We start from the raw sequence: 24,456 nt of genomic DNA, 5'->3' as shown, positions 1-24,456 counted from the left end.
GTGCTAGTTTCTTCATATTCTAGACTTCTATGTTTTCTAAACAACACTCTTTAACGAAAATTATGAAAATGTAATTTCCAGCACTTTCATAGATGTGTAAAATACAAATGACTCATAGTATCTAACAATTGGTGGATTAGGCCTATTGTGCCTACCTCTTTAATGTCAAATAAGCTAAGTTAATTTAACAGAGCTGAGATCTGTCATCGTTTCATGATCTTCCTCACAATCCCTATTGATGGTAATATATGCACCGGATTGAGGAATTACATTCATAGACAACATACCAGGTGGTCCACTTTTTAGCTTATTGCAGTTTCCTGTCTGTATATCTATAACAATGTTCAAGCCTAACCAATATATAAATTGTGTACATTATAAGTAAAATATTATGGGCAAAATATCATGTGATGGGGAAAATTTAAAGAGTTCGAAGGTTTACAGCCTAGAGTTATGAATGTTCAAGTTGTATTGAAATTGTAAAATGTAAAGATTCCCATTTTATAGGCCAAGGCCCACAAGCAGCAGGAGGTTAAAGGTCCCACCTGCCTACCTGTGTAGACAATAAGCATTAATGTCCACTGCCTTTAACCCAATGAAATAACCCTGATAATCATATCTGCTTCCTTATCCAACTCCTTCCAGGTCCAGTTTAGGTCCGATAATTAATCGAGACTCTACTGTACTTAAAGCAGTTGTAGACTGTTTTGGTTATTTCACTTCATTATTGTATAAATGGAATACCACTGTAGAGAGTGTAACAATTTCATTCTTACAAACACGCAAACTGTTAATGATTGTTTACTGATAACAATGTAGTTTCCTGATAAAGAAATGAACAAAAAGTTACCTTGCCATTGATGATCTGATCAATTGTCATGGGTGTATACACATCACTGCAGTCACTGGTGTGGCAGCATGAGGTAGCAGCAGGCGGGGAAACACAAGTTGTGATATCTTTACGAAAATAAAATTCTTCCTGCCGCAGAGCATCACGTTTCTGGGCGCGCCTCATGTTCTCATCAACCTAAATACACACAGTAACAGTTCACACATCCTTAACTGCAGGACTCAGGTCCCAGCACAACCTCCACCTTTCACCACTCTTATGTAAAATACAAAACTACATAAAACTACAATCAACACTACATTTCCACAATGGCAATAATAATAATAATAATAATAATAATAATAATAATAATAATAATAATAATAATAATAATAATACAGCAGAACTTGGTTATAGCGACCTCGTTTTGTGCGACACCTCGCCTATAACGTCAAATATTCTGTAGTCCCAACTAATTCCCCGTAAGACATATGCTTTTTTACTTTGCTTAATACGACAAACGTATATGCGACTACCTCGCATATAACGCCATTTTCAACCTCAATTTGGAATACAATTTTCTAAGAACCAAAGATTTTAAGAAATATTTTGCTGAAATCTGGCAAATCCTTTACTGTTCCCTTCTATCATAGACCTCTGGAATGCAGGCAGATTCCCCATCCCATTGTAACTTGCCCGAATTCAAACGGTGTTAATGGTACCTGCATGCGATGAGTTTCGACACGAAGTTTTCACTAAGTGCACGCATTTTAACGCAGTATGGCCACTAAAAGAAGTGAGTGACATTTTAGAAGCCATTAGAATTGTGAATATTTCTATGAAGCTAGAGGAGGGAGTATGAAGCTAGGAGGAGCAGTGAAATTGCAACAGAAATAATGAACATAGAATTTAATTTAGAAAGCGTATATTGGGCAAGTAGGAGACAACAGAGTAAAATGACTGATTACTTCACTCCTCAGTAAATAAGTTTGGTGAGTAACGAACAAACTGTTTTAAAACAGAATACTGTATTTATAATTGTACGTGTATTTTATTGTGTTCATGGTATGCTTAAAAGTGACTACATAAATGTAAAATAAGCCTAATTGTGTTTATTATTTTTCATTTTCCACCTCACTAGACTGATAATATGAATCTCGGTTACTACGACACTCGTTTGTAACAACATAATTTTCAAGGTCCCTTGGATGTCGTTATAACCAAGTTCTACTGTAATAATAATAATAATAACAATAATAATAATAATATAATAATAATAATAATAATAATAATAATAATAATAATAATAATAATGTGGCATAGCCAGTGGGTGGGCCAAATGGGCCCAGGCCCACCCAAAAAATATGCAAAATTTGCGTTTTTATGGAAAATACTCAACATTAAAACTAAACCACAGATCCAGAGAAATAGTTACAGTCGATAGCATTAAGGTAAAAAGTAAAAAATGTGTTCATTCCTTCACGAGCCAATTTAACTGTGTTGGGTTGGGCCTAAAAAATTGGCAGCGATAAAAAGAAGGAAACTGTGGAGGCTGCTGAATTGTTACATCAGCTAGAACAATTTGACACCTTATTTTATTTGGTATGTTTAGACGATATTCTTGCTCTTGCAAATTCATTATCAGAAGCACCTCAGTCTCCAAAAATGGATATTAGTAAATGTTCGTCCTTCATTACGGCAATGATATAACACTTTTCACAGCTCTGAAACGAAGCAAAATTCGACAATCATGTCAAGGCTTTGTAATCTAGCAATTCTATCCATTAAGAGAAAAGTTGGGATTTGTTGAAGGACCCATCATCAGCGATCGACAGATTCGTTGCTAGGAAATCTCGACAGCTCCAGTTCACCTTATGAAGCGTTTGTATAGATATGCCTTGCATGATTGTTTATCATAATTCGCAGGTGTTCGTGTAAAGGGGGTTGGTTCACTAACTGGGATAAGTACAGATTTCAACCCTCCACAATTACTTTTTTTTTGTGTTAAAGGGGTTAAATCATTCTTCCATCCATGATGCAGTTACAGAACTCCGTATTTTGTGACAAAGGGTTTTGTTCAGTACCAAAGGAGAGAAGTTTACATACCTTACAATTTGACTTAACCCCCTTTACACAAGCACCCGCAAATTTTGCATGTTATTAAATAAGACTTCCGAGAATGAGTTTCAAGAGAGTTGACGACAGCAGCATTGTCAGGAGATGGGTCAGGTACTTTCTAAACCCTGCATATCTGGCCCACCCAAAATAATTAGTCTGGCTACGCCATTGATAATAATAATTATATAATTATAATGTAGAGTATAACGAGTTAGATGTGATGTATAAAGACGGAATAATATATAAATTTAGCTGGCAAGATTAGTGTGCTGAAAGGAACATAAGTGTGGAACGAATAGATAGTGAGCATTTAAGATCAATAAGAAGAAATTGACTGTTTGGAGTTAAGTTAATAGCGAATGAAGAAGAATTATTAATTTAACAGGCTGTCGGGATTGCATGCTAATTGTAGGTATATGTAATAGAAAGTTATGGTGAAACCCATATAAATAAGTTGTGATACACCATAACTAATATAAATGTTGATGACAAATATCTAATATTATTAGATGGCCTGGTTGACATAGTTGGTATAGCGCTGGCCTTCTATGTCTGAGGTTGCAGGTTTGATCCCGGGCCAGGTCGATGGCTTTTAAGTGTGCTTAAATACGACAGGCTCATGTCAGTAGATTTACTGGCATGTAAAAGAACTCTTGCGGGACAAAATTCCGGCACACTGGTGATGCCGATAACCTCAGCAGTTGCGAGTATCGTTAAATAAAACATAACATTAACATAATTATATAACAATAATAATAATAATAATAATAATAATAATAATAATAATAATAATCCATGCATAGGGCATTTATAGTTTGTAGCAATATACATTTGTTCAACAAAAATTTCTTTGAACAGCCTATATTTCTTTTAGATACCAGTTGATGTATAGTTGTGAAATTGCTGAAGCAACCCTGACATTTTCATTCACTGTACATTAAACTAAAAAATTATCTCTATGTTCTAATTCATTAATTAAATAAAACATTTTTCATTATTCTCGTGTAACTATTGTTTACCTATATTTCCGTATTATTCTTAAAAATGTAATTTCATTTGTTTGGCAAGGACTGCCTTAACAAATCTTTCACATAATCACATTTTCTCCATTTTTCTATATTTGATCTGTATTATCAATATACAATGAAGTACAGGGGAGACTATTGTACCTTTAGATACTTTTCAAATTTAATTTTTTTTTATTTTGGGAAGTGAAATTTTGTAAATGAAAAAATGCTTGAAATAATTATTGAGGATTCCTTTACAACTTCCTATATATATTTTCCTGTTTTACAGATCTATTAAGGATGGAAAAAATAAAATGAAGCGATATGTAAGGTGCTCAAAGGTACAACAGGTTCATGGAATATACCCTCTTGTAAATTGGAACACATGAAATATAGATGGGAATATAGCTGTAAAAACTGACAGTCTTATTTAAAATGTATCTGCCAACATAAACCAGAGCAGGTTTCTCTGATTGAGATTTTATTTCCTGGAGAAGTAATAACTGCTTCAACAGCTTTCTTCAAGGCATCCGGATCAATTGGGGGCCTCTTAACTCTACACCTACTTCGTGTCATGATCTTAAAATAAAACAAAAACCGATAGTATCGTGTAGCTTGGAATATTCCATGATACAAGATGTTTTGTGTTCAAAGGTACAAGAAGGGTGCACATTTAAACAAATATGGCTCCCAAAACTAGATTCGAAAAAATCATGGAAATAAAAACATGTTATTACTCACCACATGATACATGATAGAGAACACAATGTACTTGATAGATAGTAACAAATATAATCTGGTTTTGTGTTAGAAAACATATATCAATGAACTAAATGTTTATTTTTGGTACTAAAAATTCTTTCGTCCACAGAACTCACACTTTGCAATAAATCAAACAAACTACGACCAGAGCTACTTAGCGGCTTTCTCTACAATCTACTTCAGTTTGAGTTCTCTAGGTAGCAGCAAAAATTAAAAAACAAAAAATGTTCAAAGATACACTATGCTAAAGGTACAACAGTCTCCCCTACCCCTTGTATTTATTGATTAACTTTTGCAATATTCTTTCTTCCTATTACTGCTTTTAGTTGAGGAGAAAGTTATGTATTCTATGGCTATTTTCTATAACCAAGAGTTATTGACTTTCATATGTCTTATTACATTTATATCTTATTTATTAATTCTATGAGTCTAATACACTAATACATATGTTTTTATTTCCATCTAAGTCCATATGTTATAAAAATATTGCATGTTAATATTAGTTAAAAATGACGCAAAATGCAACATTTAAAGCATATTTTGAGCATATTGATCTTAAAAAATTTTTTGAAAAAAAAAAAAAAAAGAAAAGAAAAAGAAAGAAAAAAAGAAATGCATCTATAAGCTTGAAAAACTGCCTTTCGTTAAATGTTAACTAACCAATTTTAATATATGTAATTATTAAATATAATTTTTATGGTTCAATTTTTAAAAGTTCGATATCAATGAGTAATAGCTGGGAGTTTTTTCGGCAATACTGTACTGAAGGATCCACATCCAGTGAACACTGAAATGTCACAACTATACTACCAGTTTCACATAGTATTTCACGTGACTTATCTGGAAGTTGATCGACTTCTTTACAGCATGAATCACAATTCGCACATTCGATGACTTGACAATGAGCTGCAGCAGTAAATCATTATTTACACATCTTATGGCCGATTTGTCCAAGTATTGTTATAACACTTAACGACTGTTAAACCTTCAACAGTTTGTTAAATACAGTTTTTCCATTTGTTCAACACCAGTTTGGCTTAACAGATTCTTAACCGTTTGTTAACTTTAAATGTAGGATTTCAGGCTGTTAACTCATTTAACAAACAGTTAAACATGGCGGATAACACCACAGCTGTTCAGACAAAAGTTGTGAAAATAACATGTTATGTTTCTCTTTGAGGAATGTTTACAGTAAGGGCCGGTTTCACCAAGCTTCAGTAAATCAGTCCAAATGAAACATTAGGTAGTAATGAACATCAAAATATTTACACGAGTACGTTTATTATGTGCGCTGTCTCCCTAGACTTCAAGCTGAGCAGCTATATGTGCCTCGTCACGCTAGTTACGTCATGACTCTTCGATGGAGTAGTCAGTAGCGAGTTTGATTGTGTTCGATTCTCGGCGATAACATTTTTTTTTATTAACGTAACTAATTTTTATACATGTTACCTTTCTTCATTTTTTTAATTTTGTGTAGTGGAACGAATTATTTCGCAACTCTGGCTCCACTAGCGGAATTTAAAAAACTCTTGGGAGATCAATTTTCTTCCCGAAATAAAACAAAGATAAACAAACAAATTAAAGAAAAATAAAATAAATACACATGTGGATCTAATACTTCATCCACATGCCACCGGCGTCCATCACTGCCTGGCATTTTCGGGGCATTGAGTCCAACAGATCGCGGAAATAGTTTTGGTCCTTAGCGAAATCTTTCCAGGTAGCCAGAACTTGATCCCAGAACTGATCTGGATTTTGAGGTGGGATGTCTCGATATTTGTCAATCCTCCTCTTTTTCATGCTTTTCCGTGAACCGTCTTTGAACGTTTATGGCGGTGTGAGCGGGGTGATTATCGTGCTGGAAAATTAAATTTCCATCGGAAAGAAAACGATTATAAATTCCAAGAATCCAGCTCTTTCGCTTCTGTTTTAAAGCCAGTGCAAACATATCTTATCGCTAGCTATAATATAATTCTAATAAATGAAAGTTAATATACCAATTAAGTTTTGTTATGTTTGAATGCACATTATGTATTAATTTACTAATATTTCTTAGGTACCGGTATGTAGTTATAATAATCACTTTCATGTCTTAAAATAAAACTCAGATGTATGCTACTTAGTTGACTAGTTTCAGCTTTGTCTCAGCCGTTTTTATGATATTCTAACCCTAACCTATGATCAGTTTCTTCTAAAATTTTGAGTACAGGTACCACGATCTTTGTGACGCGGTATCTTTTGTGAATTTTTGTGTCATTTAAATTTTCAAAATGATCGGTTTTTAAATAGTTAACATTGACTCTTAATTTTCGAGCAGTTCCAGATATAACAATTCTGCGTCGAAACGTTCCACATTTTATATTGCAACTAATGAATAATTAAAAATTTAAAGACGGAAATTTCTATCACTAAATTTAATGATAGTTTTACTGGTTCGTTAGGCTAAAGATGCTTGGTGAGATATAAAAATGATTTAATGAACCAGTAAATAAATTAATGAATCATTAAAACCTTAATGAAGCTTTGTGAAACCGGCCATAAGACTGGTAATATATAATTTAAAAGATATTTTGGAATATTAATATAGGGAAGATAATCTTTATAAGTAACTGATCATCATACTGACGCTTATTTCGATGCTGAGCTATTATCAATTTAATATTGAGGAAATGTGCTATCTCAACGTGGCAAGAAATTGAAGTCAGATTTTAATATCCTACAAACAGAAATAGGCCACTTGTTCCAATTCACCAGCTACTATTAACTCTAGATTCTATGTTACTGGCTCTTCAACTATAGCCGATGTCAATAGTACTTCAAAATACGCAGTGAGTAAATAATAAAATGTTTCAGCAGCAATTGCTTCTTTAGGACGAAATTACATATAATTTATACATGGACCTGAATTAGAGAATTTTATATGATACGGAATTCTCCTCGGGGTTTTGTGTACAGTTGACTACACACATTCGTGTAATTATTGTCACCTGGTGGTCATAATGCTGAGATTTTTCTAAACAGAAATTCATATTTAGCATTATAAAATATAACCATACTTATAATAATTATTATTATTCAATAGTAGTCAATGCAACTTTCATTTATCAACTCTCTGTACTGTATGAATCATGGCTACTGTAACAGGTTACGATTTTACACATGTTTCATGACTTACTGTACAGTACAGAATTTAAATAATAATATCAGCCAATAAGAAGTTGTCTTATATATGCAAAATCATTACCAACTGCTGTTGAGTAGTTAGAATAATATTAACAACAGTTAAAGTTAAGTGTTGGTTATTTTAAACAAAATTATGTTGGAAAAAAGGAAAACATCTTAACAAAACGTTTAAAATAAACCAGCTGTTAATTTAACATTTGTTAAGCCAAATTAAACATTACTTGGAAAAACTGGCCATTAGTGTACTTTTCTTTTTAGAAGCATGATTAGGTTGGTTAAATGGATTTAAACATTTCTTATAATATATTACGTGATGTTTACCATCACCCATTAATATCTGACACACAGAACTTGACCACATGAAATTTAAACTCTGATTATTTTTTCTTCTATACTTAGCCCCCTGCTACCTGTTTACTGTCACAAAGTGCTAAGAACTCGTGTAGTCTTGTTATAGTTTAGACTAGACTCAGGTATGAACACACAGCAATGTGAAGGGCTCAACCAGGAGTTGAACCCAGACCCACTCGTTTCACAGTCCATTTCACATTTCACATCAATAAACTACAATAAACATCAAGCCTTGATATTAAGTCAGTGGTACTCATGCAAATTTCTTTCCACATACTGATGGTATGAGGTAATGAAAATAATGGATACAGTAATGGCAGTGGCAGTAGCACTGTTGTAGCATAGGAGAATTTGGAGGTAGTGTCATCTCTGTCTATCAAAAATTGTACTTCGACTTGCCAATATTTTGAGCAAGCACAGAAAACTTAACATATTAGTTATCTGACTGTGTGCATTAGAGTTTCTTTTTTTTCAATACAATTTTCACAAAAACTTCGGGGCCTATCCAACTTACTACGATATAATTGACATTCTTTCTTCAGAAATGGTAAGAACACGCATTTTTCATAGCCTTAACAAAATGAAGTTCACTGCTTGAAAATTAACACTCTTCCTCTTTTAATTGTATCTAATACTGACCTTGCTGATGGGTATAATGAAGTTAAGTTGGTAAGAGAGAATCACCCTGGTGAGAAGAACCACAAAGCACACAATTGCTGCATTTTCAAAATCCGTAATCTGCACTTCACATGGTCGGAATTCCACTCTCCAGCCAATAGGTGAATTCGGAGGTGGTGGTTTGAACCTCATTGTCTGCCAATTAGTTGACTGAATATTCTATAAAATTATACGAAAATAAAAACAAATTAGCATTTTGATTAAATATTAAATATATCGGGATGCTAAAAAAAAAGAATATTTCCGTTAAAATCGCAAATGTGAAAGATATATTTACAACATCTACAACTTTATTAACATCTGGTTAATGTATACAGTCGAACCTCGATACAATTTTCTAGGGACTAGGAATTTTACTCACATTTATGTTCTGAAAGAGAATATAACAGAAGTATAAAACAACATTACATACTATGAAATAACATTTACTCACCAAAGACAAAGTACAATTACTGATTAATAAAAGCCTGAGTGTTAAATGAATTTGTACATCAAGTACAGTAATGAAAAGTTGATTTTAAGGTTTTCAGCAACAAATGTGTTTCTTATTACTTTGAGCACAATCAGATGGTACGATGATATACCAGAAGCATTAAACCACTTCAAGGTAGCAATGCCAACATCTTCTGCTGGTGAAATTTTTAGATACTTAAGTTCAGGATTAATTTTACCACTTGCGACACTGTCCTCCATTTTCTTGTGTTTCTTTATGAATGTTACGATAACATAAAAACAAATTGGCTACTAGCAACAGGCTAATGAACAACGATCAAAATACCCCTCATTTTTCGTGAAAAACAACAATTGAATAGACTACAGTGGACTTTATGTTGTCACAAACAGCTGGATACATTAAGAAGATTGACTGATTTATGAATGTTACAAGTGATGACTGCACTAACATATATCTTTTAGCCATTTCAGTTTCAATGTCTTACCTAAATAACTAAATGCAGTTAATTTAGTCTACAAACTGATTGTTTTTGTGTTACACCTGTCATATTAACAAGCAACACACTAATGTGAAAGGCACCAGGCAGTCAGAAAGACAGTGGCAGGAACCATAAAGGCAATTCCTTTGGTCAAGCACTCTTAAAACAGGTAGAGCTCTATTGTAACATACTCCTTGCACAGAATGTCAAGCTCGGACAACAGAAGCAATAAGGAAAACATCTTTAAGAGGATGATACCAAGTGAAAACTGAAATAATGAACTGGAAAACCAAATAAATTATATATATATATATATATATATATATATATACATATATGTTTTTATCATTACACCAGGGTTTCTCCAAAAGTTGATCGTCACTATAATGATGGATAAAACATATTGAAAATGTAGGAAATATGCTGGGACCAATCAAATTTATCACTGCAATAGAGTTTATTATTATATCGGTTTTCGTTGTATGAAGGTTCAACAGTATCGCATTTGGGGAGAACTATATATTTTTTAGTCTATATCAGGAATTAATGCAAGATTTGGTAAATTAGTAGACACTAAGATACACCAGAAGACTCACTAATCCAGTTCCTTAAAAAATAAAATAAACAAAACACTAATATTATGTCAATTCTGTAATGGGCAATGTCAGATAATCACACAAACTAATTATCACTAGTAATAAAGTGTCAGCTGAAAGGGTTCTGATTTTTGTACGGTAATAAAACCTGTAAAATTACGCTTCTTTTTCATGAGTGTCTGCATTGACAAATTATTCCTTGCCTTCTAGTGTAGCAGAAGGTGGAAGGTGGGGGGGGGGGAGAACTTCCCTATACTGCAATAGGCAGCCTTCAATGCAAGTGATATATAATGACATGTGTTCTTTGATAATTCCATGCACACAACTTCCATATGCTTCAGTAGTAACAGCATCTGACTGCACAAGCATATTAGTCACCATTTTTTATTAATTCTATACTTTGGTATGACTCCATGGTTGGAATATGAAAGTGAGAAGAGGATGTACACAGAAAAATAATAAATTTAATAAATGCTGGTAGGATTGTTAATCATAATGTCAACTTTGCCACATCAAAAAATTTAATTGCCAAAAGTACAACATTCCCTCATAAGGATATTCATAAATATACTTGGACTTCTCCAGATAGATTAACACACAGCCAAATTGATCACAGCTTGATAGATAAACGAAGCCATACTAGTATAGTAGACATTCGAACCTTGGAGGGAGGGGGGGGGCAGACTGTAATCTATTATTTGGTAATTGGATAATAATTAAGAGAAATACTATCAGTAGCCAAGCGAATAGAGCAACAAGTTAATATTAGGAGATTCAATATTCCGAACTTAAAAGACAAGGAAATTAAGCCACATTATCAGGTCGAAATTTCAAATAGATTTTCAAACTTTAGGAAGTTCCAACGAAGTTGAACATGTAGAAAAATATCAGAGATAATATCAAAATTGCAGCTGAGCAGAGCACAGGTTATTATGAAACTAAGAAAAAGAAACTGTGGTTTGATGAAGATTGCTGCATGGTAGTAGAAAGAAGGAAACAGGCAAAATTGAAATTCTTACAGAATCCAGTTGAGACAAACAGAGATAATTATTTCAATGAAAGACGGGAAGCAATTCATACACTCAGGAATAAAAAGAGAGATTACTTGAAGGAAAAATTGAACGCGGTAGAAACAAATAGTAAGAATAAAAACATTAGAGATTCATAAGGAATTTAAGAACAGATATCAGGCAAGGGTAAACGTGATCAAGGATGAGAATTATGATTTGCTTGCAGACTCTCATTCCATCCTGAACAGATGGAAAAACTATTTTGGGCAACTACTAAATGTACATAGGCCAAACAGAAATGATCAGGATGAAATTTAAATACAAACTGCTGAGCCATTTACATGTGACCCACACTTTCAGAAGTCGAAATTGCGATAAAAAAGCTGAAAAAGTATAAGTCTCCAGGTATCAATCAAATTCCAGCAGAATTAATGTAAGAGGGTGGAACCGCATTATCTAGCGAAATTAATAAGCTTGTACTTGCTATTTGGGAAAAGGAAATTGTACCAGAACAATGAAAGAAGTGCAGTCATTCTAATGAGAGAGAGTAATATACTCCAACAATTATTAAAAAAAAAAAAGAAATGTGCTTAGGAAACAGTACAGTGAAACTTCTGTTTGCAGACACCTGTTTAAAGCAGATGTCTCTTATAACTGACAAAGTTACAAAAATCCCCAGCCAGAGGGATAAGGAATATCACAGTGAACTACATCTATAGAACGAATAGATATAGACAGAGACATAGACACCGTTTTTATTGCTCCTGGACATAATTTACTTCCGAGTTATGGACTCTTTGTTCAGATCAAGTTTGCTTAATGTCGAAAATTGAATAGCATAAAGATACAATTCGTTTGTTATATTTGCGTTTTAACTCCTAAAAAATTAGGCCTATAGAAAGAGAAAATTCTCACTCTCTCACTTGCACACTGTTTCACTGTTTAGGGCCAAGAACTGAAAACAACGGTTTTGTATTGTGATTCAATATGAATATAGCTGTTGTCCAAGTCATAGCCACAAATAAAAACGAAAAGAGAAAATCCTTGGTTTGGAAATGTTCTCATGTATCACTCACTTGTAACGTTTACATTCCTGAACATGAGAGAGAGAGAGGGGGGGGAGAGGGGGAGAGAGAGAGAGAGCATTTGGCAACTTCTTTCTGCATACAACCCGTGCACCACAATTATACTTTCAGTAAATAACACCTTACTTTAAGAAGTTCAAGATCGCTAAAGACGTTTTCTTTTGTTCATATCAAGTTCAAATAATATTGTGAATACCAGAAAAGTAATTTCAAATTTGCATTCTATAAACATTCCACTCATTTTGGACAAAAAATAATTTCCGAGTGTTATATTGTGACTTTTAATTCACAACACAATGTCGCTTTTATTCACAACAATAATGACTTTCTATACCCAAACACTCCCGTCAAAAATGGGTATTTCACTCCACACAGCAACACAGTATTCGTTATTGCACTCCACAGACGACAATGACAATTCACTTGGATTATTGAGAACAACAATGTACTGCTAACCTCAACTAATGTTCACAAAGCACTATTTACAAAACAAAACTGTCAGTTCTCAGTTCACAGTTCGTTGCCTTGGCTAGTTCTTGTATCTCATTCACTCAAGTTCACAGTATATCGAACCCAAGACTTCCAGAGACAGTCCACTGCACTCGAACTCAAGACTTCCAGATACACCGCACTCGCCAGGTCGCTACCACAGTTGTGGTCCTCCTCAAGTCGAACCCAGCTCTCGAAGGCTGGCTTTCTAGCTCGTCCACTGCTGCTTGACAAGACCGACTCGCTGTTCTAAACTGAACTGGCTCTCTTCGAAGGCTGCTCGCTTTTTATTAGTTAAACCACACTTTCCAGAAATTACGATTTCGAGAACAATCTCGTTACAACAATCGGTTTGCGTGGTTTTTCAAAACTTCCAGCTTCCCCCCTTTGCTTTGCACCACACCGCACATGCCCTTGCAATAGATGCGTGCGCAATTTCCTTTGCCGCGCCATGCCACAGTGGCTGCCGACTTGCGTCCTTCCCCTCTTCACCGCATGTCTCCTCATGCGCCATCCCTCCTGCGGGACGCATGCTCGATTCCCGGCTATCACAATATAATAGAGTTTTCACTGTACATCCATCCTACAGGACGAATGGTTTAAGTACATGGAAGTCTGTATGAAGACAACATTACAAGATCGAAGTCTGTACCACTACACTCCAACTATCACTAGAGTTTCCATCTCGAGTGATAATATGACTGTTCACAATATCTTGATCAGTTCTTTGGTTAGCTAGCACTCATTTTCAATTTTAATTACATGGTCACATCATTTTTCGATTTTCATAATGACAGGTAACACTGCATTTTAATGTGTCATCCTTGCAATACAACAGCCAATCAAATTTAATTCCTAGTCACTCGCAATCCATGAGACCAATGTGCATTGTTTCTGCACACTTTTTTTAGCAATTCAAACTACAGTAACAGTTTTATGGAGGATTTCTTCATGTCCACCCAACTGTAATAATTTCCAATCCTTCTCAGAAACTGGATTCTCTTTGCCACGATGTCACTCTTCCCCATCAAAAATATATATTTAAATTTATATCTCTTAAATCTAAAGCTAATCCTTTCCACTAAGGTTTTTCAAACATTCCCATATCTCGTCTCAGAGTTACTATCCATTTTAATGTTTGAATCTTTTTTATTTTAGTTTTTTTTTTTTTCTTTTTTTGCTATGGCATAATAATTTTGAAAAGTTTGCTAAATCACATGTAAGTCGAAATCAACTTAAATTTTCTTAAGAGCTGGATTTACGTTCCTTTGCTGGAAAAGTGCTGGTTTTACGTTTGTTTCCTGGAGACATCAGTTTTCCATCATGAGTATTTTTTAATTTTGAGTATTTTCCTATTTTACAAAAAATAGTGGATTCAGTTGACTTTTCTTCATGAAAAAACTTTACCATATTTCTGATTATTTCACAGCCCTTGCTGTGGATACTGGGTTTCATAGCTGATGTTATGTTTCTTTTGAAGCACTCACAATACTAACACATGTAAATCCCTCAGTAGAATAACTACACAAGCTGCACACAAACACCTAACCCATGTAAAACTTATTCTCAATCCCATCCATGCATATAATACTTGCTGCTGCAGCTAGTTCGCACATTTTCTGTATGTTTTGTTAACGTGATCGCATAGTAGACATCTTCATTTTCGCCTGAAGAAGTTTTTCTTTTATTGGAGGTATAATTCTGTACGTGGTAATTAACTTCTCTGCTACAAATATTTCAAGGCACACATTCTATAATGTTCCATTTGACACTGAATAAAGGAAAACATTCAGCTCATTCAAGTAAATTGCCATTAATGTTATTTTCCATATAAATACCCATTAACTGTTATTAAAAATTATTTTATTCCATATGTAGTATCCCTGTATGAACTGATAATGCAGATACTAAATACGAACAAAGTCCGTGAAATAGTTCAGGAAAAATTACTGCATAAAGACAATGACATGTCAAAAAAATCTTTTCTGGTATCAGGTACGCCAAAAATCTTGAAATCAATTTTTAAGCACTGTATAACAATACTCACTCTTCACAATTCGTATAATGTAAAATTACTTCAACATAATATATACCTCAAAATGATCTGTGTCCTGTTCATCATCTTGATTGACCTTCTCACTGAAAAGTGACACAGAATCTCTTATGAACAAATGTGCTATATGCTGTGCTAGTAAGTGGTCGATATCTGCATCACGAAGCTGCTGATATATTGCCTCATCATATATCAAAGGCACATCATTGTATCTGAAAAAGACAAATTAAGTGTGTAAAACTACTTAAAAAAATAATAAAAAAAATAAAATAATAATGTCAAAATAGCAAGATAGCACACAAAAATTTTACATTTTATGTATAAAATATAAAATTTGAGATCCCTTTTAATAGAAGCATAAGTGAATAATATTTCAAACCTACAGAAACAGATATGATGGATTTCATATACTTTTCTTTTTCTTTTTTATTTGTAAATGGACTAAAGTCAGTATAGTTACTGATGAAGATAGCACACAAAAATTTTACATTTTATGTATAAAATATAAAATTTGAGAGTCCTTTTAATAGAAGCATAAGTGAATAATATTTCAAACCTACAGAAACAGATATGATGGATTTCATATACTTTTCTTTTTCTTTTTTATTTGTGAATGGACTAAAGTCAGTATAGTTACTGATAACGATGATTACGACGGTGATAAAAATTAGTAGTAATAGCATTAACAGTAGAAGCAGTAGTAATTTGGATGTTTCATTAATAACTGACTCCCACCATGACTTAAAAAATGTATATTGCACAACATCTTTCAAATATGTGCCTCATTCTTATCGAATAAATTCTGAGATACATTATCGTGTGTAATTAGTTTGACTGTAAGATACTATTTTCGACATTCTGTACTGTACTAAGATTTGTTTCATAAAAACTGTCTTAACAAATTTATGGTACAGTTAGTAGCAGCTTAAAAAACAAGAAGACAAGGGAAATTCAATTAAAATTTTATGAAATGATGGCAGTTCCGATATTAACATATGCATCTGAGACATGACCTCTAACAAAGTCTGATAAACTGAAAATTGAAAAGTCAGAAATGAGCTTCCTAAGGTTGGTACCTGGATTCTGTCTATGAGATCAAAAAAGAAGAGAAAGTATCAGGAATGATTCACAAATATATAATTTAAATGAAAAGGCGGAGACAAATAAAACTGACTGCAGCATATATAATGAATGGCCAAGAATCTCAACTTTAAGAAGATATTTTATTACAGACCTATAGGATGAAGAAACATTGAAAAACAAGACTAGTTGGAAGGATGACAGAAAAACACACACAAGCAAATGCGGGTATCACCAGATGGTAATACGTTTAATCAGATTAACCACGTGGTGATAGATAAAAGGAGGGCATCAAGCATAATGAACGTCAGAACATACAGAGGAACCAATTGCGGCTTAGATCACTTTCTAGTAAAAGTGGTTTTTTGATGCCGCATTAATAGAGTCAATTTGAAAGACGACAATTTGATATCAACAGATTAAAGGAAGAAGAAACCAGAGTTGAGTTTAAAACAATAATTAATAATAATACAGAAAGCTCTAATCTTAAAAATAATATAAATAACCTGACAGTAGAAAATGTTTAGGAGTCAATAAAAGTCTGTGTACTAGAGGCCACAGATATGGTAGTGGACAAACTAGTGAAGAAGAAGGAAAAAGATTAGTTCGATGAAGACTCATAAATGCAATAAAAATCAGAGATTAAGCATTATAAAACCTTTCTAGATAGACCAACAAGAGAGGAGAAACAGGACTTAGATAGATTAAATAAAGCAGCACATAATACATGTAAGAAAAAGAAAAGGGAATACACAAAAAGGAAAATAGAGGAAATAAATAATAACTTTGAGAAAGGAAACACACATAGAGAGTACACCTATAAGGAAATCAAACACATGAAGGAAAGTTTTAAAGCAAGAACACACCTACGTAAAAACTCAAATAGCACTCTAATAGGACACAAAGAATGAATAATCAACCGATGGACAGGCTTTTTGAAGAACTACTGAACCCCAAAGAAATGAAAATGAGAACAGAGACTCTTAACACTATACTAGAGGACAGGAGCACAGAATCAATGACAGAGCCCCCAGAAAAAATAGATGTTGAAATAGCAGTAGAAACATTGAAAAACAACAAGTCAGCTGGATATGATAGAAGAATGATTGGGAAAATTTTAAGAGAATTCCAAATTCCAGACAAGCTGATCCGTTTTGTAGAAATAACAATGACGGATACAATTTCATGTGTAAGCATTGAAGGAGAAAGAGAAAATTTTTTCCACGTAAGGCAGGGCCTGAAACAAGGAGATGGACTGGCCCCACTAATTTTTAACCTGGTTCTAGAATATGTAGTACGGAAAACGCAAATTAATACAAGTAGAACACTGCAATATAAATCCACACACTTGATAGGGTACACTGATGACGTGAATATTATAGGTAGGTCCATGCAATGTATCAAGGAAGCAACAAAGACCCTGGATGTAGTCGGGAAAGAAATAGGGCTATCCATAAATGCTACCAAAACAAAAATCTTAAATCAATCAAAGAGAAATGTTGATAAAACAGAAACCATTAGAATTGGAAATAAATAAACGTGGTAGAAAAATTCAAATATAACCCTAACAAACAGGAATTAGAAAATGACAGAAATACAGTGTAGACTATCAAATGCTAATAAGGTATATTACTTCATGTTAGCATTAATCAGACAGAGGAACCGACTGAAACTCAAGAATCACACTGTATAAAAGCCTTATATGTAGTGTAATAATGTACGGATGTGAAAATTAGATTATAACAAAAAAGGTGGAATCCATGTCGGATACATTCGAAAGGAAAGTAGTGAGTAGGATTTTCGGACCAATAGAGGATAACAGGATATGGAGAACCAGCTATAATGAAGAACTATTATAAATTATATGGCAACATACCGTTATCAACAGTCATTTACCATAAAAGACTACAATGGGCCAGACATACTATCAGGATGGAAGGGGAGAGAATCCATAAGAAAGTGTTGGAGGGACATTTTGGAGGAAGAAGGATGGTGGGAAGACTCCAGATCCAATGGGAAGAGATGGTACAGAAGGATGCAAGGGACCTACTAGGTGTCAGGAATTGGAGAACAATGGCTAGAAACAGAGATGAGTGTAAGGCTTTAATTGGGGAGGCCATAGTCCAAAGACGGACTGAAGCGCCATAAGAAGAAGAAGAAGAAGAAGAAGAAGAAGAAGAAGAAGAAGAAGAAGAAGAAGGAGGAGGAGGAGGAGAAGGAAAAGGAGGAGGAGGAGAAGAAGAAGAAGAAGAAGAAGAAGAAGAAGTTGGAAGGAAGACTTGCCAAATGTTCCAATGCCCATATCTTGATTATGATAATGATGCTGAAGACGACTTTGTCTTATTTAATTAAAGAATGCTGTAAGATAATTCTTATCAGGTTTCTGCTCCTGTTGTCATAAAAATATTGGCCCCACAATTATTCCTTTAACATAAATCCTGTTTACACCTGTGGAGCAACGATTAGCATGTCTGGCTGCGAAACCAGGTGGCCCATGTTCGAATCCGGTCGGGGCTAGTTACCTGGTTGAGGTTTTTTCCGGGGTTTTCCCTCAACCCAATATGAGCAAATGCTGGGTAACTATCAGTGCTCAACCCCAGACTCATTTCACCGGCAATGTCACCTTCAGTTCATTCAGGTTCTAAATAACCTGTTGATACAGCATCATAAAAAACCTACTAAAAAAACCTAAATCCTCAAACCAATAATTTAAAATCTTTCCTCAATTACGAAACGTTTTCTTCTTTGGTTCATGCTATTAAAAATGTCAATGTTACACTAATGTCTGAATTATGTTCTGAGCCATGGCAATTCCCAGGAACTTATTTCTTATTTATAAATCTACTTCGGCATTTTATAAATTACCTCGTATTTATGTATCATGTTTAAATGCTGCGTCCTTGGCCCCAGGACTAGCATGTTGGTCCTCTATTCAGGCGACCTGGTTCCATCCCCAGACAGGTCATGATGGAATTTGTGGTGGATAAACAGACGTTGCAGAGGGTTTTTCTCGAGATACTCTCGTTTCCCTCTATCATTCCACCACTAAAACACTCTCCACCTTCCCCTCATTTCATCTATCATCTGCAGCAGTTAAAAATGGGCTGGGGTGAAGTGTTGGTGATAGTAAGGGTTTCTAATGCTAGTATGAGTACAGAAAGGGCTTGGAGCTCCAAGCTGAGATAAGAGAGTCATCTGTTAGCATCTGATTCACGAATGCCACCTGTCGTACTTGGACAATCATCCCATGTACAGAGAGCACAATGGCTAAAGTGAGATGGAATGATCCGAAGCTATGTTCCAGCTACAGAGTTTAACGCAGGAACTAGTTCTGGATAAATAACTTTATCATCATATTATTATTATTATTATTATTATTATTATTATTATTATTATTGATGTTCCTTTTATTTGTATTTGTTAGTATTATACTATAAACATAATGATTATATGACACTGATTTAAAATGTATTATTCATTGTTCGATACACTCTTTTAACACTTATAATCACTGAATAACCTTATGATATCTTTACTATGTTAAGCCTACTCTTCGGACAATGAAGGATACCACTTCAAAACTAGTCAGCCAGGTAAATAGCAAAAGTGAACACAGTAAAGACATCATAATGCTATTCGGTTAAAATGTATATTTACGAAATAAAGACAGTGATGACGAAATATGTGCATTGGAAATGGTGAGTGATAGAAAGCTCCCAATGTTCGTATACTAATCAGATGAGTATTTTACATTATGAACAGCCGTGACCAGGGATGTTTAAGATTAGTACACTGGACTGTTGGTCGCTTGAGTAAGCTTCGCTGTTTAAAGATAAATATTCGTAGCTAAAATCTTTTAATGAAAAAACTCATTGCAAAATTTGTGTGAAGAAACATTTCCAGGGAATAGTGAAGGTTTTTCAACAGAGTGGAAAAATGTAGTATGGGATCTTATGACGACACTCAAGCAAAGCAATAATATTTTTTTTTCACTGGTTTATTTTACGACACTTTATCAACTGCGATGGTTATGTGGCATCTGAGTGAAATAAAGGTCATAATGTCAGGAAAATGAGTCCAGGGTCCAGCTCCAAAGCAATCACAGTGATAAAGTTCGTAGCAGTGGTGGTGATAATTAAAACCATGACAGTAGTAGTAGCATCTATAGTAACACTGAGGACATGACTGTCATTGTGATGTTATTATAATGAGATGACACTGTTTCATGGCACAGTAAATTAACATTTTATATTAATCATTAGCTTTCATCATTATGAAATATTTGTGACAAGAATATACATAAAAGTAAGAAATTATCTTACTTTTCTCCATGTGGTGATAGATATGAATCAATGGAATCATAACGGGATTTGGGTATTCTAAATTTGTTGTGTTTTAATGGAACTTCGCCCCTCTCTTCTCTAGTGCGACAGTCCACTGAACATGAAATAACATTCCATCGACAATCTACATCTGTTACATAGCCTCGATGCAATGGTGATGCTGCTGTCAATGCCAACTGCAACAGCAAAAATCACACAATTAAAATATAATATACTGTAATAGGTACTGTAATAATAATAATAATAATAATAATAATAATAATAATAATAATAATAATAATAATAATAATAATAATAATGATGATAATAATAATAATGTTTATAGTATTATATATGAATATTATACTATATCAAGTGTCATAGTTTTCCTTTATCACTCTTCCTTTTTGCCTTCTACAAGTTATTATCATAATTATACTATTAGTATGTCCTGCTCCATGGTGTTGTGGCGTAAGACATCCTGCTTAGGATTCAAATGGAATGTGCACTGGTTCGAGTCCTCAAGGGGGAAGAAACTTTCTCATAAAATTTCGGCCAGAGTATGGGACTGGTGCCCATCCAGCATCATGAAAGCCAGCTATAACGGCTGAGGGGGGAGGATCATCGTGCTAACCACATGATATCTCCATTCTGGTTGGATGATCGTCCACCTCTCCTTCGGCATGTGACCATGAGGCCAGCAGCCAACTGTTCGATCAGAACCTTTAAAGGGTTGTAGCATCACAGATGATGATTTTATTATTATTATTATTATTATTATTATTATTATTATTATTATTACAGAAAATATCTACACCTCATTTTAAAAGTTTGTCTTTTTCTTTATTCACTTCTTTCTTCACCTCCATTCTCTCATTTTTTTCCATCCCTAACCAAAGGGGATTGAGTACTATCATTAAATATTTATAACATTATCTAGTTATGTGGTTAACATTGCACACGGTCACACCTTCAGATCAGGAATGAGGAATCAATTCTGTGTATGCATTGTCAGTAGCTACATTAACAACAGAGAGTTGTTTCAACATTATAAAGTATCAATAGTCTGAAGAAAATAGTTAAGCTTCTGTTGGGATTTCAGTGCATAAAAAAGCAAACGTTGTATAAAAGCCAGTTCTGAACTCTCACAAAACAGCAACACATTACATAATGTGCTCAATGTCAAAATAGTAGAAAACATTATCACTTCTCTAATGAACCTATCATCTACAAGGGTCACGGTCATTTATTAGATTCCAGACTAATAAAACAATCAAAATTACAGTATGTTCCATAACACATGTAGAAAGACACTGATGAATAAGACGTGTAGACACACAAAGATTTTTTTTTTTTCATAAAATTATTGCTGTCCCAAAATATTGTATGGTAGCAATATATTGGCGACAAAAACACAGGGAGAGTAGAACAGAGAAGCAAGGAAGAAGGTTTCTCAGAAAGATGGAAAGATGTAGTACTAGAAATGATAGTCAGAAACGAAACAATAAGAGAACAATAAGAAATATTTAACTCAAATGGTAGGATTCGACAGAACAGAATAAAATGGAATGAACATGTTGAACGATGACTAGATGACAGACTGCCCACTGAAGCACAAAAGAGTACTTATTAGTTATTTGAAATAACACAATTCACTCAAAATCTGCTGCAATTAATTTTTTATACATAATGAAGTAACAAATGACTCGAGAAATGCCATGTAATTCATATAGAGTCAAATGAAAGCATGTACTCATTATAATTGCCGGGCAATGCTTAAGGAGGTTATGATCCGAAATTCTACAAAAAAAAAATTTATTTTTAATTTTTTGTTTTTTAAACTCTGAAATCTGGGCTTTCAAATGTAATGTTCTTCATTTCATAAATAGTCATTATATTAAACTGAATTGCACGCTGTCATTAAAAATTTCATAAAGTATGAGTGTACTGGATTTTTAATTTTTTTTAAGTCAATGTAACCACCGGGCATAATTTTATGATTTTTTTTTTTCCTTATATATTTTACTAAGTAGTCCCTGAAGTTTTATAACATGCGGAGTTTTTTTAACGGTTGGGAGAAAAAAAAATTAATAAAGAGGGAATTTTGGGCATTTATATGAAAAATTTTTATCTCCAAAGTTATTATTGCAATTAAGCCCTTAAGTTATAAATATGCACAATGAATAACGAAATACCACTCATAAAAATTTCAGAGTTATATGTGTACTGGTTGCTGAGAAAAAGGAACATGAAACATGTTAATTTAGCATTGCTTTTATAGCCATTGGGACTTCCCTTATTGGCTAATATTGTAAGTCTTGCAAGAGCAGAAGGGTGTTCCTGACGCTTGAAAATTGGAACTACTCAGATAAGAACAACAATCCCGACAGAAAAACATCAGTCCTCTTGCAAAGCACAGGATTGGGTGAGGGGCTAACAACTCTTCCCTCTAAAATGTTATTTTTTACAACGGAAAAGTAATAAGGAACCAGATTTATGAATTGCAACATGGAATGTAAGAAGTCTGCTGGAAGCAGGAGCATTAAACAATCTAAAGAAACTTATGGAGGAAAAGGATATAGCAATTCTAGCAATATCAGTATAAGAAATAAGGCAGGAAGTTGGAGGGATTATGAAATCTGTTGTTCTACGAAGTGGAAGAACATGTTTTTGGAACAGAATTTATAATAGATATAAAGAGTCAGTGCTGAATTTTATCAGTATTAATAATAATAATAGAATAAATGCGCACAAGTCGTGCATAAGGTAGTTAAGCTACACAAGATACAGATTGAACTTAGCACTTTATCAGTATTAATAAAACAATGAATATGGTAAGGTTGAAAAGAAAATTTTACTACTTAACATACACGCATCAAGTGAGGGGAAAGAGGAGGAGATCAAGGAAATCTTTACAACAAGTTGGACACTATATTTGCAATAGGGTCTCAAGGAATTATATCAAGCTACACTTACGAACTTTTAATGTGAAGATAGGTAAAGAAGCAGCTTATCAACAAATAAGGGGTCAGAAGCAAAGGGGTGTAAGTGCACTTAACTTATTTTTGAGAAAATAGGGTTGGAAATATTTAAGCTTAAGTAAATTTCGTGAAATTTTAAATTTAAATTTCAATGTGTGATGTGCCACTAAAATTTTATATTCTTTAGCTTACTCTAGATGCACTTAACTCATGTTATTAGAAATGCCATTTGCATCCATTTGCTTCTAACCCCCTCAAATAACAAAGAAACAGTCTTCACAATAAGAGTAACGCATTTTGAGTAAATTTCGCATTTTAATGCGTATTCAGAACACATTGAAAAGGGTTAATATGTGGTGGAAAATGAAAATACAAAATTACAACCCTTTATAAACATTTCGCGTAATATCGTTATTACGAAAAATCACCATCCCTATGGATTGCAGAAGAGGTGCTCCAAAAAGCTGTTGATTCTTTTAAATGGTTCCCTAAAAGTGGATCATACAAACGAATTAACTCCCAAAATTCTATGTAACTTTCTTTGTTATGAGCAAACACATAAGATCAATCAGCCATTTAAGAATATCACTGTTTTTCTTGACATTCGAGTTATGCATTTGATCGCAATTCTTTCATGCTTATTAACTGTTAATCAATTCTTGTCCTTGCTAAGGCATTCAAGATGACAAAACGTTCAAGATGATTTATAGACTTCTCAACCCTGCTGACAGATATAGAAAGACAATTCAAATTCGTGAATCCATTTTTACACCACATTCCATTTTCTGTTAAAAATAACAAACAAGACCAGCAGAAAAGTTTATTTAATTTTGTATATCCAGCTAACCTAGGTATATTTGCGTCTTGAGTTAGCTTAAAATGTCGTACATACTTTCCATGCTTGTATTTATGTTCAGAAGTAAAATTTGGAATCTAGGGTCATGGTTTATCTTTCTTCACAATTTCGTTTTTCCCAGCTG

General features: G+C 33.8%; 1 protein-coding gene across 4 annotated transcripts in view; it reads right to left on the bottom strand.

Moving 5' to 3' along the window:
- Positions 1-24,456, bottom strand: part of Gclc (glutamate--cysteine ligase) — a 99,013-nt gene that overhangs the window by 35,303 nt on the left and 39,254 nt on the right. For all 4 annotated transcript variants that reach the window (XM_069833239.1, XM_069833240.1, XM_069833242.1 and 1 more), the window contains 4 exons: positions 20,496-20,692; positions 15,134-15,305; positions 8,890-9,087; positions 851-1,027 (listed from right to left, as the gene is read on the bottom strand). In XM_069833239.1, coding sequence (XP_069689340.1) covers positions 851-1,027; positions 8,890-9,087; positions 15,134-15,305; positions 20,496-20,692 — 744 coding nt within the window. The remainder of the gene's footprint in view (positions 1-850; positions 1,028-8,889; positions 9,088-15,133; positions 15,306-20,495; positions 20,693-24,456) is intronic.

This window comes from Periplaneta americana, chromosome 8, assembly GCF_040183065.1.
Source record: "Periplaneta americana isolate PAMFEO1 chromosome 8, P.americana_PAMFEO1_priV1, whole genome shotgun sequence".
Classification (NCBI taxonomy): domain Eukaryota; kingdom Metazoa; phylum Arthropoda; class Insecta; order Blattodea; family Blattidae; genus Periplaneta; species Periplaneta americana.
This window is presented reverse-complemented; position numbering and strand designations above follow the sequence as displayed.